Consider the following 16370-nt stretch of genomic DNA (forward strand, 5'->3'; position numbering starts at 1 on the left):
GACAGATTCATTTCAATGTAAGTTTCTGTCTGTCTTCAAAAGGCTAATAAACAAATTTTTCATTTAGTTATGATTGCATACTCAAAGAGTAGAGTAGCCCAGTTAGTTAGGTCTAACTCTGGAATTAAAAGTGTACTTCTACAATCTTCAAAACATTAATATTCATTATGCGTTTTGATAAAAAAAACGACGTTACCTTGTCTTATATACACCTTTATGTGCTTTTGCCGACTTATTAAAAAAAAAAACATTTTTGATGAACGCAAACATGAGAGCATTTATCACCAGTATTTGAAATTGAAGATTGGAAAAGATAAAAAAAATGAGTAATGTCAAATATCTAACTCATTCTAACCGCATGACATGCATAGCTCAATTCTAACCACTCCAAATAACTCGATGAATTGCGCATTTGTCTTTGCGAGAAGAAGTTGTTGTTTTGAGCTGATTTGCCTCGAATTACGTACAATAAGGTCGTGCGTAAGTCAATTTCAAACTTCATATCATATTGAGCACTGTCTTATTTTGGTTCCCTTCGTTAAAATAATAAAAGTTGGGAATGTCATTCTTTTTGTTTCCTGTTATCGCATTCACAGAACAAGCCAGATAAGGACACATCAATTTTATTAAAAAGTTACTCCTTGGGAAAAGGGTATCTGACAGGTGAATATAGCGGTGGACGCCAGTGGTTTGACAGCCATTAGGTTTGCACCTTCTTATCCTGTATGTTAGTCGCTAGCCATGCTAGTGAGGAAGACCGATGCCAGAGGGCGCATCTCAACAGAAAAACACGGGGAAAACAAGTTTACTGCCCTTGAGACGCGAAGTATGGACGTGGACTGGAGTTTCTGTACCCAGGCTCAGATCAATTGCATTTGAGCTTAGAACAACAGTAAACACTGATCAAAGAAAAGTGCAGTAGAAAAGTGATTTGGGTACATCTAATTGACGAAAATGAATGGTAAGAGTAAGATAGATTTGGAGAACTGGATTACAAAGACGCAAGAACGCTCGGTGGCAGCTATCGCGTTAGAATCTCTACTCTTTATTGTCATCGACTTGTGCGCTGTGATCGGCAACGTATTCGTGTGTCTGGCGGTCTACCGTAACAGGTCGCTACGGACAGTCACCCATATATACATACTGGCACTGGCCATCACGGACTTGACAGCTGCTGTCCTGTCCCGCCCGCTGTCCATAGGCGCTGCTATCATGGGCTCGTGGCCGTATGGTCACGTGGTTTGTACCGTGCAAGGGATCATTGAGTTAGCTGGGAATGCATTTTCGCTTGTGCTTGTCTCGCTCACAGCGGCCAGTCGATATTTTAAGGTGGTGAAACCAGCCTTTTTCGTTAAGTTCTTCTCGACAAAAACAGCTGTAGTGTCCGTGTTTGCTTCGCTTTTTGCATGTGTACTGATGACGGCTGGATCTCCAAGACTAGCTGGCGCCGAGTTTCAGTTCGGTCCACACTTCATATGCATGCCACGATTCCGTAGCCCGAATATGCAAGCTGCTATTAGTATACCAAAGATAACGCTGTTCATCTTAATTCCTACCATAACTATCCCTCTCTGTTACTGGAAGGTTTACCGCAAGGTAAAAAACCACGTAGTGGCTGTTGCGCCTTCCCTTGCGAGACCACTGAACAGCACATCCCGTGGATTCAAGTATGGAGCAGCTGATGCCAATATAACTAAAACAGTACTGGTTGTGCTGATTGTCTTTGTCATTCTCTGGATTCCGCTGTTCATTATAGCACTCCTGTATTCTCTGGGTACCTATCAGCCAAGATGGTCTCACGTGATGTTTGATTATTTAATATTCTTGACTGCAGCATGTAATCCGATAGTCTACGGGCTATTCAACAGAGAATTCCGCAGTGAATTTCGCAGGATTTCTTCCTGTATTTCAGGCAAAATACTGAGAATTAAACATACTTCGGCCCTGCGACCAACGTGACCCTTAATAGTCTATCAAGACCGAAGACGGAGGGCACGTTTTTAGGAAAGTTTTCAAAGTTCCGAAGAATGTAAGCTTTATGCATTTTCGTTTGACTCGTTCTTGCTTGAAAAAATGGCCTCGTTATTGAACAGTTTCATTAGGTTCATAAATTCATATAAAATGGGCGACACTGGCAAATTCAAGCCAAAAAAGAAAAAAAAAAAACAGAAATGGCTGAGCACGCCAGAGATCGATGAAAAAAAAAATACAAGGCATTTTCGCCCACAATCCATTTCACTACGCTATCGCTCCCAGTTTCCTATTTGCTTAAGATGAACCTAAGGCGATTTAAACGATGTTTATTTTCTTTAGAGGTGGAGCAAAACACCTCATTTTGTCATGGTTGTTTGCGAATGTTTTCCATGCATACTAACCTCCCCCTCGGGCGTGTCTGAGGGGCACAGCATCCCCCATTGCGAGGGCTGCAACGACCGAGGGCCACTAACTTTGCGGGTTTTCTCAAACTAGAGATAAAAGGAAGATAACATTATCTTTAGTTGTGGGCTTGTGGAAAGCAGAGGAGTCCAACCTAACCCTAGTGTTTTTTTGACGAATGTCAAGGCTAGCCTTGTCTACGGCTGATTCTAGAAAGGATACACGTCTCACTTGTAAAGCGGTTGGGAGGCTGAAGATCCATGTACAGTACACAAATACATACTAGTTGGGTGCGATATTTAATGGGAGGCTTACCTGACTAGAAATTCTTGTCATCATTCCTAGTGCCGAGATAAATGACAATCGGGATAGAACCTGCCAGATTAATGATGGAACACTAAGCTCACTGCCTAGGCCAGTCGTTTAGAAAGGCCATCAGTAAGAGGACGTTTCATTTTGAGAAGGGTTATAAAAAAGAACCTCTTCACTAAATAAGTTGTAAACTCCGTGATTAGGACTTTAAAGCTCCGCTAAAAGTTTGTGTTGTCTTCCGCCTATATCCTGGATAAAAAAGGTCTTTTTGAAAGGTTAGCGCTAACCCAGAAATAAATACGTCTATCCTGACATTTGATTGGATAAAGGTGTTAACTTGCTTTCTAGCATGAACAAGGCCCAGGATATCAGGATGTATAATTGCATAAACTAAAAGATTTTCAACCTCAATTGGAGGTTGCAACATATCTACTTTGCAACATGTGTGTATACCTGAGTGACTCCTGCACGATTCATGTTGAATCGTTTGATTACCCAGTTGCCCTATAAAGGATGAGATTGCAACATTAATTTAGTCATACATGGTAAAGCATGTTCACATAGACGTGACAAAGTCGTACAACGAGCTTCACGAGCTGTTTTCCGAGAATAGTTCACGAGAACTCATTGCTGGAATGCGAGAGGCAGGACAAAGTAATCTCCGGTAATTACCTTTTCGGATAGGCAAAAAAAAAAACCTGCAGAAAAGAACAACCTCCTCAGATATCGTTTATGCAATTGATGTTCGGGCATTCTTGGAACAATGGTTAACTATTCAACATGTTATTTTGATACGAGTCTTAAAAGCACTTACTGAAGAGATAGCGTGAACCAAGCCATTGGTGATCAGATCCTGCCTCATGTGCTTGACAATATCAAACTAGAAAATGATAAAATCCTTTTCATTCTTACTTTAAAGTTCAATGAAAGAAAGCATGGGATTGAAGATATGATTTTTTTTTATACTGTACATACTTGAGCTGCTCTCTGAGGTTTTGGGATAGTCGTATCAGCTATTTTCTTCAGCTGTAAAAAAATGTAGAGACAGTGTAATCTTATGGAAAATCCCGCTTGTTCACAATGAGCAGATGTCTTTCTAACATTTTCACACCTTCGAGATTATAAATCATATTTTATGCGATTTTCAGTTATGCAGTTGTTGCTGATGCTGTTATTGTTGTTATGTTGTTGTTGATGTTGATGTTGTTGATGATTGATGACGATGATGCCGTTGTTGATGTCATGTAGTTGTTGTTGTTGATGATTATGATGTTGATGTTGGCATTGTTGTTATTGCTGCTACTACTGTGTAGTGTTAACCTGATCAAAGCCATAAACACACTCACCTCATTACTGAATCGTTTAAAGAGATCCTCAAACAGCAGAGAGAGCAACTAGATAAATATAAACATTCACAAAATTGTTGGAATACTCCTTGACAAATTTTGATGCCAGACTACAATGAACACATACCTGGCCTGCCAGCTCCAGACGCTTGTTGCCATAGTAGTCTCGGTCATCAACTTGGGCCTACAATATACAGTTTCTCATTACAAATTCTAACTTGCCTTCAAGAATCTGCTGTCCAGATGCGAGTGCTCACTTCCTATTTATAAACTACAATGCTGGACAAAACTGTTGACACCTTTATTTGATTTTTTTACTGCATATGGAATCCAACATAACACCTCCCGCGCCCTCCTCTCCCCAGTACAATGTTGTTAAACTCGGGCTGTCTTTCTCAGAATTTGAGCATGGTTACATCCAACAAAGGGGGGAAGGGGGTTTCAGTGACATTGTCTTGGGAAGAAAGCTAGTTGATTAGTGATAATCGAGAAACCCGACTTTTTTAGTTTTTGTCCAGCATTGTAGCAATGCCTATTCGGTAGGATAGAGTAGGTTCATGGAAGCTTGTAATCAAATAATAAGCTTTAGGTATAACAGTATAATCAGGTCTCATCACGGAGGCAATTTTTGTAAATTTAAAACATACAGTAGCAAAAACAAGTAATAATCATAGGAAAATCCCATAGTCTAACTAACAAATCAATAAGAATATACAGTACAGTATATACACCCTAATATGTGCAGAACAGTATTTGTTTAATACAAACCTCGTCTGTTGAGGCCAGGATGACCCTCCTGATCATGAGGGCCAAATAAACACACTTTGCTCTATAGTTGTACTTGATCACCTTAAATAAAAAAAGAGGTACGGTAAAACTGAAGCCTTTCAAAAGGACTGAAAAACTTTGTCCCACAGCTTTCTCACATTTTTCCAGTTCAAAGTACTTATTCTGTGAAAGGTGAATTGTATACCTCAGATTTTAGCTTTTTGTTGTTGCTCATTCTTAGGATAACAAGGTATTGATACAGAAAACAAAAATCAGAGCCTGTTTTAATCACTTTGAAACAATGACTGAATATTGCAACATGGACATCTGGGTGGCAATACACATGCTTCTCACTGCCTGCGTACACCTCCTTAACCACTTACAGTAGCATGACTATCATAGCTACTATTAGGACAATACAGGGCACAAGAGAAGGTACAAAGAATATGATAAACAAAGGACTTACTGGAATGTGGGCCAGCAGCACAGAAGCCAAAAGCTCTCTGGCCTCATCAATTTTGCTTCTTGATTTCCATGTGGCTCGTTGGCGAACCTTACTTCCCATGTAACGCAGTGCCTTAAGAGCAAAGATTTTTGTTATTCTTTCAGTGAAACTTGGGTTATAATAAAAAAAAGTACTTAGGATACAGTAATGACACTAACTCTCAAAAAAGTGAAAGATGTTTTTGTAGAGGCCTATTCCTTCCTTAACCTCCTAACAATACACATCTTCTCCAATTACTTTGTTTCTAATGAAAACCCCAGATACATTATGCCTGAAACTTGCATTTCTTTAAAGGCCTTGTATAAACAACGCTAGCAAAGCTGAAAAAAACAGCCAACACATTGATGGGCATGGGAATGCTGGTATCGTTTGTACATCATTCTTGGAGGTAATGTGTAGTTCATCCACAATTCCTTTGATTATGGTCAGCCAAGGGAGGCTCTGCCATGTTTGCACACAACTTTCCCATGTGTTGACAGCATGCCCCACCTGTAATTTGGTGAAGATGTTGAGTTTGTGGCACTCCTCAAGGGATGGAGCAAATGCACAAACAACTTCTTCCTCGCATCCAATCATTTGCACAATCTCTTGCTCACTCTCTAGCCCCATGGCCTTGAAAATGACGACAACTGGGAGGTCCTGTTCAGAATAGGAGTTACTATAATATTGGATATGTGGATACCTGAGTGTGCAGAGTTTAAAGTTCTTGCGTGCAAGCATGTAAAAGGTAAAAATGAAAGCAAAACCATTGTGGGTACTTCTCTACTAATTTGAAAACTGCAAGCTAAGAGAGTCTAAATATCGAATTAGCACTATCAGAGATTTCAACTGGTAAACAGGTGTGAGTGAAAACTCTGGTTAGATGCAATACCATCAGCCTAGGATACAATTTCTCCCCTTTGTTCATGTAACCCATCCATCTGGCTGAACAATCTTGGGGTCACAATCAGAAATGGTAAGAAGGCGAAAGGGAGGGAGGGAGGGGGGGGGGGGGGTCAAAGTAAAATTTACAAAAATACAATACCTCACATAGGGTGTTGTGCTTCACATAAAATTTCCCTCCTTTGGTGATAATATCAGTTTTTGTCTTTCTCTCAGCAGTGGAACTGATAATTAGATAAAGTTTAAGAAACAACACAAACAGTTAAATGGTAAGCAAATGCAATAGACATATTAAAAATGAAAAACGTTGGTAGAGAATAAAAATGAAATCAAATATCAAACAACATAAACTAGGAAAATATGAGAGTATTCTAGATTAATGCACTTTTCTAAAGAAAAATCTATTCCTACAATGGCACATAGAAAAGCCAGACATAACTTGAATTACAGTATAAGGTAAACATGTACCTCGTTACTGAGCAACAGATGTTCCCCTTCCTGTCGGTGTCGACAATCATTCTGTTCTTGGAAAGCTGCTCCTGAATCAAAATGACTTTCTCTGTCCCATTCACCACAAAGTAACCACCTGTCGAGCAAAGCTAATAATGATGAGCTATTACACTAAGCAGACACATAGCCAGAGATATGAACAGATATAAAACAAGGTATAAAACAAATTCTATAAAATCGTGTGGTTTTTTAAAAGAGAAGACTGCTTTTAGGTGGTCAGTGGGGGCAGGGGGAGGTGTGCACACTCCTCAAACTGACCCTTAAAGAGTTCACTAAATACACTGAGGGGGGAGTGAAGATTTTTACTCAGTCCCCCTTTTTTTTCGGTGCCCTCACCCCTTTCAGAACCCCAAAATTTTCAGAGCCCCCCCTTAACGACCTCAATAACCAAAAATGGAATCTGGAAAATGAATACTGCGAAATGCCCTCCTTGTCTGTTGATGATCCAGTCAAGTTCATCATTATTTCAAATTCGGACATCTCTTCTTCACCACTTTCGGTTCTGGCCTTCATAATTTTATAATTTGTCTTGTATGTAAAATTGGGTAAAAAGGTGCAGGGATTTTTTTCCTCAATCAGTTGCTTGCAGGAGATTTTTTTTTTCAATTTCCCCACCCCCTTTAAAAGTCACATGGTCTGCGCCAAAGGATGCCTGTAAGGAGTATACATTTTACATTTGTTTTTGTTAAGAATAATTTTCTGTATAAAAGGGATAATGTCTAAAATACTGTATAAAACATTGTATGTACATCGTTTTGTGGATTTGCTCCACCACTATTAAGAAGTTTATTTCCATTTATTCCTGTTAACTGATAGTTTATTATCCATGAATCCAACTGTTATATACTGACCCCCGTGTATTCATTTAATGAACACTCCCTTTTCTATGTGCCTGACCAGGGACAGAGTAATAATGAAGTGCTGACCAGACTAACTGCCACAAGTCTACTATGTAAATGGCAAAACAAATTCTCCATAGTCACACTTTCCCAAGAAAGAGAGAGAAGCGATATTGTTTTTCTGAACAATGCTTCACACAGTCACTGTTTATACAGTACATGTTACTCTATTATTTCAATGGGAGAAAGAAACAAATTATTATTGTACAATCAAACATTAAAAAAAGTGCAAACATTTCATAGAATGGATGTGTACTCTAAAACATGATATTTAGCTTGGTGTATAAAGAATATTGTTTACTGTCATATCCCTTGTATGGCGACCCTCGTTTTAAAAACATGATTTGTTTTGGTAATCGTTTTGTTATTGGTATTTGTTTTGGTATTCTGAGCCAATCAAAGTCTTGCTTTGTGCACTTTCCTGGCTATTCTCTGGAAAAAAAACAGACCGTGTCACGACAGAAAGCCAGGCAACTGCAATTGACTGGCGGAACAGAAAATCCCAAAAAACAAAAACAAATCGATGTTTGGGGAATGCAGCATCACGATACAACAGATTCCACAGTACACATTGTTGTCTGTTGTACAAATTGGAATCATTTGGTAAAGCAATTGGTAACTAACCCACCTGGATCTATAGGACATTCATTTAGGGTTGCAATCTCAGCTGGACTTTTCCCAGTCAGCACACAGTTTGAACTCTGCAGCATAATTGGCATCCTAGAAATATACAGTATCAAGATAGGTTTTTTTTTTTCAAACTTACCTTACAAAAATACAAAACAACAAAGTTATGGTACAAAACAACAAAGATTGGTCAAGGGAACAAATAATAATCAATTGACAAAAAAATCTCATTTTGGTGTGTGTGTGTGTGGTGTGTCCTGTAATAACTCAAGGATGACGTCACAGCACAGGCTTCTAGAAGTATGAAAACACTGGCACTGGTAGGTGTTGGGAGAAGGATGGAACTATCCCTGCATCGATTTTATGAGTAATCTGCTCAAAATCCAGCGGGAATGATTTTTTGAATGTCAATTTTAGCTTCCTACAATGATCAGGACATAGCAGCTGGTCAAATGGCATCCTTTGAATGGATGCAGCATAGCCCAACACCACAAAAAAATGCTTTTCTCAAAGTTTCCACACCAACATCTAAATTGAGAGCTGTTGTGTGAAAGGTAACTTTTAGAGCTAAGGGGGAAATTGCAGACCTCTGTCAACATTTTGATCTGCCGATCTTGAAGAGGGATGGGGGAGTAAAACACAGGTCTAGGGTAGCGCAAGGGAGCATGTCGGAATGTGTTTCATTTACTACAAAAATAAACCACTTTGTTATGCAATGCGTCATTGTGTGTTTGTTTTGTAAGGTGAGGTTATCAGTTGCACTGTTGGGGGTGTGGGGCTTGGATTATTTATTTGTCTGCCCTTTGTGCCGGCACTACGCGTATCCAATATCTTCGGGTTGATGACACGAACAAAGACCCTATTGACAAACATAATCCACTTCATAATCTGATATCTCCCCTTACAAAACAAACACAGATGACGCATTGCATAACAAAGTGATTTATTTTCGTAGTAGATAAAACACATTTTGCCATGCTTGCGTGGGTGGTGGTCTTTAGAAATCCTTCACTGGAAAGGTTGGGAATGTGGCTATTAATTGCCATGAGAAGAAAGTATGTAATAAGATGGAGACAAGTTGTGTGAAAAAGTAATTTTTAGCAAACAGCACATGCACAATGACATTAGACATACATGTGTAATCTATTCACCAATTCTTCTTTAGTAAACAAAGCACCACTTATACTAACATTATAATTATACATTCTTTATCAACGCAGCTACAACAACAAATACTGTATCAACCACAAAATTTTGTAAAGTAACTTATCTTTGGTAAGAAATATAGTTTAATAATATGTACTTATACCTTCCTATTGGCAGGTTGTGGCGGACAACTCTCTAGGTAACAAAGAAATCAAGAGATCAGAAATGCATGTATTTAGAAAAAGAGATACTACTGTAGGGGGGAGGAGGGGTGGGAAGTAGTTACCAATACAGACCTGATGTCCCCTTGTGTATTCAATGTCTACCGTGATGGGAGCTGAGTATGTCATATCACGCAGGCGGCACTAAAAAGATTCAATAAAAACTCCAAGATGAATTAAATTAAGATAGATAAAGAAAATAAAATGATGTTGTTTACCTCATGGGGGGAAATTGGCTTTGTAATATTGAAGGATTCCTCTACATCTGGTGTCCCAACATAGATATTGAGAAATCTGTAAGATGTAAAAGAACTCTAAACAAATTTAAGCTTCAAACAGGCATAGCCGACCTGTATCACTATACAAGGTATAAATCAACACAAGGTTGAAAAGCTATGTTAAAGGCCTCCTGTGAATGGCGCAGACGTTTCGAGCGTTAGCCCTATGTTGGAGCAAAAAAGCTGTAGCACTATAGGCTAGAGGGAGTTTTAATGTTGCTGCTGTTTGCCCAGGGCTTTTGGGCTAGAACACCTAGCTTGAATGGGAGGTCCAGTAAAATAAAAGGAAATTTATAATCACCTCTCTTTATTGCTTGATAAACACCCCCATTCTCACTTACTTTAGATACCAGACAGGGTCAGCATCTGTGGTGACCTTTTCATTGGCTTTTAAGATCTTCTTTATCTAGAATGGATGTGTTCTATATCAGATTTTATTACCAACTAAATCAAAAATAAGCAGTAAAATGCCACACACCTCTACATTGATAAAATAGTTGAAGGAATCAATGTGCTGCTTCACTAGACCTTTCACCTGAAATTGGTAAAAAGAAATAACTTATATCATTTAGAATGGTTTATTTGGGCATCAATGATGACTGTTCAAAATATAAAAGAACAAGGCAATTTTTTTTATTTGATTGATTTGGTTATTTATCTTTTTTTCGGGGAGGGGGGGGGGGGGGGAGACTGTAGGGGAATGTAAACAATATTTTTAAGGTGATTATTAAATGGTTCCATTGGTGATAGAGTCACCAAAAACACTTCAGTGTGATAAAAAAACTTACTTCCCATGAAACAGCAAGAGGTATAAATTAGTCACAATGCATAAGTTACAGTAACTTACTTATCTAACACCAAAAATGAGCCATACAGAAAGTGACTGTTGCATTTTGCTTGCTTAAGATTACATGTTTATGTTAAAATACCTTCAGGAAAGCAGGGAGAAGTTTCCACTTGTCCTATTAGAGCAGACGGGAAAAGCATTACAAAATATTACCTCATACAGCAAAGGCATCACTGTCACTTAGTACAGAAAGCATGCATGCTTTTTCCCCGACTAAATACGAACCTTTACTGTTTTCACTGGTTTTGATAGATCCTCTACATCTTCGTTATCTCCATTCTCGTCTTCCATTTTTATAATGCTACTATTAAGCTCTTTTTATATAAGTTTGAAAACTTTTATGAGGATTTTACGAGGATTTGGATCTGTTTTTCTCCTGGAGGTTTTATCAATTTCGTAAGGCGTTCCATGCACCATAAGGTGCATAGTCCCTCGCGTGCACAGGGAGACCAGATTATCTGTATTAACAGCCAAGAGAAAGAAACCACGCAAATGATTTAAGAAGTAGACATAAAATTATTTATTTTATATTATAATTTCAGATGAATCTACCAGTGATTTTGTATATGAGAACTATTTTTTTTTTATGAGAGATCTAAGTAATTGTTCAACAAGTTTGTTCCACACACCCTTACTCGCAATGCACTATGGGTGATGTGTCATTTCTGAAACAGTTTCAGATAATTTTATTTTGCACACCGAATAAGTCCACATCTATCCCGATAATATAGCAGACAGAAACTGCGCTTTCTTCTCATAAGACACTCTCAGAGGAAAGACCTCACTGATCGAGAAAATATGGCATTCTCAACTTGATCTCGTTTCTTCCGCCATCTTGGTTGTTGTTGTTGTGTTGTGTCTATCTTCTTGGGTCTGTAGCCGATATTAAGTCAGTCTTACAGGCAAGGATTTAAAAGAACAGGTAGGGCAATGCATTGAACAAGGAAAGAGAAACGTATAGTTTTATTTGGCGAAAAATATATATTTAATACATTGGGGAACTTAATTCATTTTGTTTTATTATTTCCGCTCGTTTTTAGTGTCACTAACCTGTTCACATCACGCCTAGATTTTAGTCTATTCAGCCATAGTGAAGTACTTATAAGCTTATTGATTTTAACGACTGTAGCTTACGCCTAGTATTAGGGTTAATCATTATAGTCGTTGTAAACCTCAAACATGTCTTGACAGATTTTTCAGAAGTCTATAAGTTTCTGGTTAAGTAATTATTAAAGCTTTCTTTGCTGAAGCGAAGGTTAATCTCCGCGAGTTTCTTTTGCAATTTTTGCAATCTTGGCAACCTACCGAATTATCTAACCCAAGAATTGGTACTTCTGACCATGAACCTTTTGTATTAATAATATTAAATTCATTGATACTTATGAAATGTGTAAAAAGCAAATATTATCTGCAAATATTAAATGTTGATAGGTGATGGATCCTAGTATTGAATCCCCAAATGAAGAGAAAGTGGTTGTGCCTCCATACAAGAACAATGAACATTGTAACAAGGCATTCCAAGTGATGAACTCTTTGCGGCAACAGAACATGCTTTGTGATGTTGTTCTCAAGGCGGGCAGCATAGAAATACCTGTGCATCGGGTGGTGCTGGCTTCGTCAAGTCCCTACTTCTTTGCAATGTTTACTGGAGAACTATCAGAGAGTAGACAGACTGTTGTTACACTAAAAGAGATTGATAGCTTGGCTTTGGAACTCCTGATTGAGTTTGTGTATATAGCAGAGATTGAAGTCACTGAGGACAATGTGCAGGTTGGTTGAAACCATGGATCCCTACCTTGCCCTGTTCATCAGTGTCTTACATTTGACTAATGTAAATTTGGTGGGGTATTTGTCCAAACTTTTTAGTAAGCAAATCTTTAATATTCAACCCCATAAAGATAAGATATCCACAGTATGATTTTTTTAATATGGATGTTGTTTTCTATATTTTTGCAAGAATGAAGGATTTAAGATGACAGACTTAATTTACTTCTTGAATTTACATTAGTATTTGTTTTTAAATGGCCTGTGGGTGTTGGTCTAGCTCCATTTCCCATTTTCTTATCTTTTTTCGTTATGTTGTTGTTTTCCTATTTACTGAGATCCTTGATCCTTATATATAAAATAAATAATTCAGCTAGCTGATTAGTATCAAACATGCGCTCTTAGACAAGAACCGACAGAACCGACAGAACCGACTTAGTGAGCACAATGTATTAATATTGCTTATTATTGAAATTCTACAGTACATTATAATTGTTTGGATGTTTCATCAGGTCATTTGATGTTTACACCAGTTACATCAAAGACGAGGGCCCTTTTTGGAACAAAATGTATGGGAGCTCAAATTGACAAATTCGCCTTAAAATATGTTTTCTCAGTTGCCTCTTTCCAAGACAACCCTGGGCACAGATGTTTTTTAGGCAGATCTATTATTTAGTATTTTTTCAAATGGCTTTATCAACAGGTGTTACTTCCAGCAGCAAATCTACTTCAGCTGAATGAAGTACGTGATGCATGTTGTGACTTCTTGAAAGCTCAGCTCCATCCCTCAAACTGCCTAGGTATCAGGGCCTTTGCAGATATGCACTCCTGCCCGGACCTCCTGCGTACTGGACACATATTTGCAGAGCAGCACTTCAGTGAGGTTGTACAAGGGGATGAGTTCCTGGGCTTGCCATTCATGCAGGTTGCTGAGCTTATCTCAAGTGATCAGTTGACAGTGCCTTCAGAGGAAAAGGTCAGTCTTCCCTTTAATTTGAATAATTCACTGACACAGGGCCGTAGCAGGGGGTGGGGCACTGGGGGCATGTGACGCCCAATATTTATAAAAATTACCGATTTCCCGGCATATAATGCATACTTTTTTACTGCCAAACTGCCCTCTAAAAACGGGGTGCGCATCATACATGGAACCCATTGTTCTCAGTATGACAACAAACAGAAATCAATAAGAGAATGTGGCGATCCCATTGTACGTGAGAAAAAGTCACAAAATCTTTTAAAAATATCAAAGTTAAAGGTATTCCAAACAAAGAATATATAGCCTCAACTAAAAGAACACAAGTATAATTTAAACACTTAAATACAATTAAGATATGACAAGATAAAAATTAAAAATGTGTTCCAAATGTAACGTCTGTAACGAAGAACTTCTTATTCAGAGTTTTATAATGAAAATTTGTGTCTATCGCTCTGCCTAACGGTTAGTCCGCCATGTTGCTTTTGATTTCAAACTCCTCGAGGTGTGAAAAGGGGGCGTCCTTATCCCTTTTATAGTGCAGTTTCCCGTTTCAGTGATGAGAATAACAGCTTTCAATTGTGCTAAGATGGGCTTATGCCTAAGAGGTTCAAAATGATTCCTTAAAATTTCAGATGTAGATAAAGCATTTAACCATACTTATGTATTAATATGACGATGGGTGCGTATTAGATGCAATACTGATCACCATTTGAATTTCTTTAACTCTCACCCTAGGTGTTTGAGGCTGTGGTAAGATGGGTTGGTCATGACCCAGAGCATCGTCACGAGTGCCTCGCCCTTCTAATGGAGCATGTTCGCTTACCCCTACTCTCGCGCGAATACCTTGTCAGCCGGGTAGAGACTGAACTCATGATCAAAAACAGTGTGGCTTGTAAGGACTTCCTCATTGAGGCCCTCAAGTACCATCTGCTTACCAGCGAACAGCGATCACTGTTACAGACACCCCGTACACGACCCAGGACACCAATAGGAATGCCTAAAGTCATGTTTGTTGTTGGAGGGCAGGCCCCGAAAGCCATACGCAGGTATGATGGTATGAAATTGTACTGTTTAGTTACTGTATAAGACTCGCCTTAAATGGAGCTGTGTTTTATGTAAAAAAAGAAATCTTTACTGGTTGTTTGGTTTAGTATCAAAGGGACAAGACATCATATCATCTTTTTCTTTAAAAACAGGTATCTACTATATATTGCATATTGTCTTTTTGACTTATTGAATCCGTTTTTGTTTTTTTTTCTAGCGTGGAATGCTATGATTTCAAGGGCGAGCGCTGGTATCCCGTGGCGGAGATGAACTCTCGCCGCTGCCGTGCTGGAGTGTCTGTGCTGGACGGGCTAGTGTACGCAGTAGGGGGCTTCAACGGCTCTTTGCGTGTGCGCACTGTCGATTGTTACGACCCAATCAAGGATCAGTGGCGTCCTGCGGCGTCCATGGAAGCGAGACGGAGCACTTTAGGCGCAGCCGTACTGAATGGGCTACTGTACGCGATCGGCGGCTTTGACGGGACCACCGGGCTTAACACGTGCGAGGTCTACGACCCGAAGTTAAACGAGTGGAGGCCGATTGCACCGATGAGCACCCGAAGAAGTAGCGTCGGCGTCGGAGTGCTGAATGGATTGTTGTACGCCGTTGGGGGATACGACGGCGGGTCACGGCACTGCCTCAGCTCAGTCGAGTGTTACAGTCCTGCAAATAATGAATGGACGCTTGTCCCGGAGATGAGCACCCGCCGGAGCGGGGCCGGTGTGGGTGTGGCCTATGGGGTGCTTTACGCGATAGGGGGTCACGATGGCCCCCATGTACGTAAGAGCGTCGAGTGCTTTAATGTGGACTTGAACACGTGGAAGCCTGTTGCTGAAATGAGTATGTGTCGGCGCAATGCGGGCGTGGCGTCGGTAAACGGGCTTCTGTTCGTCGTGGGCGGAGATGACGGGTCTACTAATCTAGCCTCGGTTGAGGTGTACAACCCCCGGACTGATCAGTGGGGGCTTTTACCCTCTTGCATGAGCATAGGGCGTAGCTACGCGGGCGTGGCCGTCATCGATAGACCGAACAATACATAGCAAAGTGTCGTGTGCAGTAGTAAGGTTGTCTAGTAAGGGCGTAGTTTATTCTGTGCAGATTTAACAACTTGAAACGATCTGTGTACAGACAGAATGAAAACTTGATGCAGAGCCCTGTTTATTATTTACCATAAAGAGCCTAGCAGTGTACATATTGAGCACCTATCCTGTCAAAATTGTTTTAAAATATTTTACTGTAAATATTATATACACTAATACAATCTGTGATTAGTGACTATTTGGTGTATGTGATTACTTCGTTTAGCAGTGGGCCCACAATTCTGTGCTGTTAAATACGTTTTGTTGGATACTGCTTCGAAGAAAATGAAGGAAAACCCCTGAACATGCGCACTTCGAAGAGATGGAGAAAGAAGATACAATTTCTTACAATGGCCATCAGTTCCTTGTATTCCGGACTGATTTTCCCTTGCACATACCCAGAGTTTGGCTAGATAATTTTTTCCTTGATCATCCTTGCGCAAATTTCAATGACACTAAAAAAAGCGCATCAATTTAAAAAAAGTCGCATTTGATATTTTGTTTGATATTACTCACTAAGTACTTAGGGGAATTTTCCGCCTTATTTGATGTGAAATGAGCTTATTGGAAACGTCGTTATGTTTTTTTCCGTCATATCGCTTCGAAGTAGTCTAACAACATTTACTTTGTCCTGTTGTCAATCAAGCTGCACCAGCAAAGCTGGGAAATGTTTGTGCTTTTCTTTGTCAAATCTATATACGTACCTATACGTGGGGGAATCCTTGTGTCGTAACCCGCAGTGCTCCATTGGTATTTAATGAATTACCAAACAAACGTAATCAAAACT

General features: G+C 39.4%; 3 protein-coding genes across 4 annotated transcripts in view; 2 read left to right on the forward strand and 1 right to left on the reverse strand.

The window, feature by feature from the left end:
* Window positions 1-11112, reverse strand: part of LOC5518677 (DNA-directed RNA polymerase III subunit RPC2) — a 24156-nt gene extending 13044 nt beyond the window's left edge. For both annotated transcript variants that reach the window (XR_007307449.1, XM_048725823.1), the window contains exons 1-20: window positions 10943-11112; window positions 10800-10832; window positions 10349-10405; window positions 10212-10276; window positions 9811-9886; window positions 9668-9736; window positions 9535-9566; window positions 8227-8318; window positions 6658-6775; window positions 6332-6413; window positions 5797-5946; window positions 5269-5379; window positions 4803-4883; window positions 4162-4218; window positions 4035-4082; window positions 3664-3714; window positions 3503-3568; window positions 3142-3192; window positions 2692-2751; window positions 2376-2465 (exon numbers count right to left, since the gene is read on the reverse strand). Coding sequence is in view for 1 of the 2 variants with exons in the window: in XM_048725823.1 (XP_048581780.1) it covers window positions 2376-2465; window positions 2692-2751; window positions 3142-3192; window positions 3503-3568; window positions 3664-3714; window positions 4035-4082; window positions 4162-4218; window positions 4803-4883; window positions 5269-5379; window positions 5797-5946; window positions 6332-6413; window positions 6658-6775; window positions 8227-8318; window positions 9535-9566; window positions 9668-9736; window positions 9811-9886; window positions 10212-10276; window positions 10349-10405; window positions 10800-10832; window positions 10943-11008 (1455 nt within the window). In the remaining variant the exon portion in view is untranslated. The remainder of the gene's footprint in view (window positions 1-2375; window positions 2466-2691; window positions 2752-3141; window positions 3193-3502; window positions 3569-3663; window positions 3715-4034; window positions 4083-4161; window positions 4219-4802; window positions 4884-5268; window positions 5380-5796; window positions 5947-6331; window positions 6414-6657; window positions 6776-8226; window positions 8319-9534; window positions 9567-9667; window positions 9737-9810; window positions 9887-10211; window positions 10277-10348; window positions 10406-10799; window positions 10833-10942) is intronic.
* On the forward strand, window positions 813-2153 carry LOC116602165 (D(2) dopamine receptor A-like). Its single transcript, XM_032363336.2, has one exon. It carries the CDS (start codon window positions 955-957, stop codon window positions 1957-1959), a length of 1005 nt encoding a protein of 334 aa, XP_032219227.1. The 5' UTR covers window positions 813-954; the 3' UTR covers window positions 1960-2153.
* A 247-nt stretch (window positions 11113-11359) lies between the features above and the next one.
* LOC5518725 (kelch-like protein 2) lies at window positions 11360-15782 on the forward strand. The gene is made up of 5 exons (XM_001638555.3): window positions 11360-11639; window positions 12149-12487; window positions 13185-13457; window positions 14196-14506; window positions 14722-15782. Exons 2-5 carry the CDS (start codon window positions 12152-12154, stop codon window positions 15542-15544), a joined length of 1743 nt encoding a protein of 580 aa, XP_001638605.2. The 5' UTR covers window positions 11360-11639; window positions 12149-12151; the 3' UTR covers window positions 15545-15782.
* Window positions 15783-16370: the final 588 nt, after the last annotated feature.

This window comes from Nematostella vectensis, chromosome 3, assembly GCF_932526225.1.
Source record: "Nematostella vectensis chromosome 3, jaNemVect1.1, whole genome shotgun sequence".
In the NCBI taxonomy this organism is placed as follows: Eukaryota; Metazoa; Cnidaria; class Anthozoa; order Actiniaria; family Edwardsiidae; genus Nematostella; species Nematostella vectensis.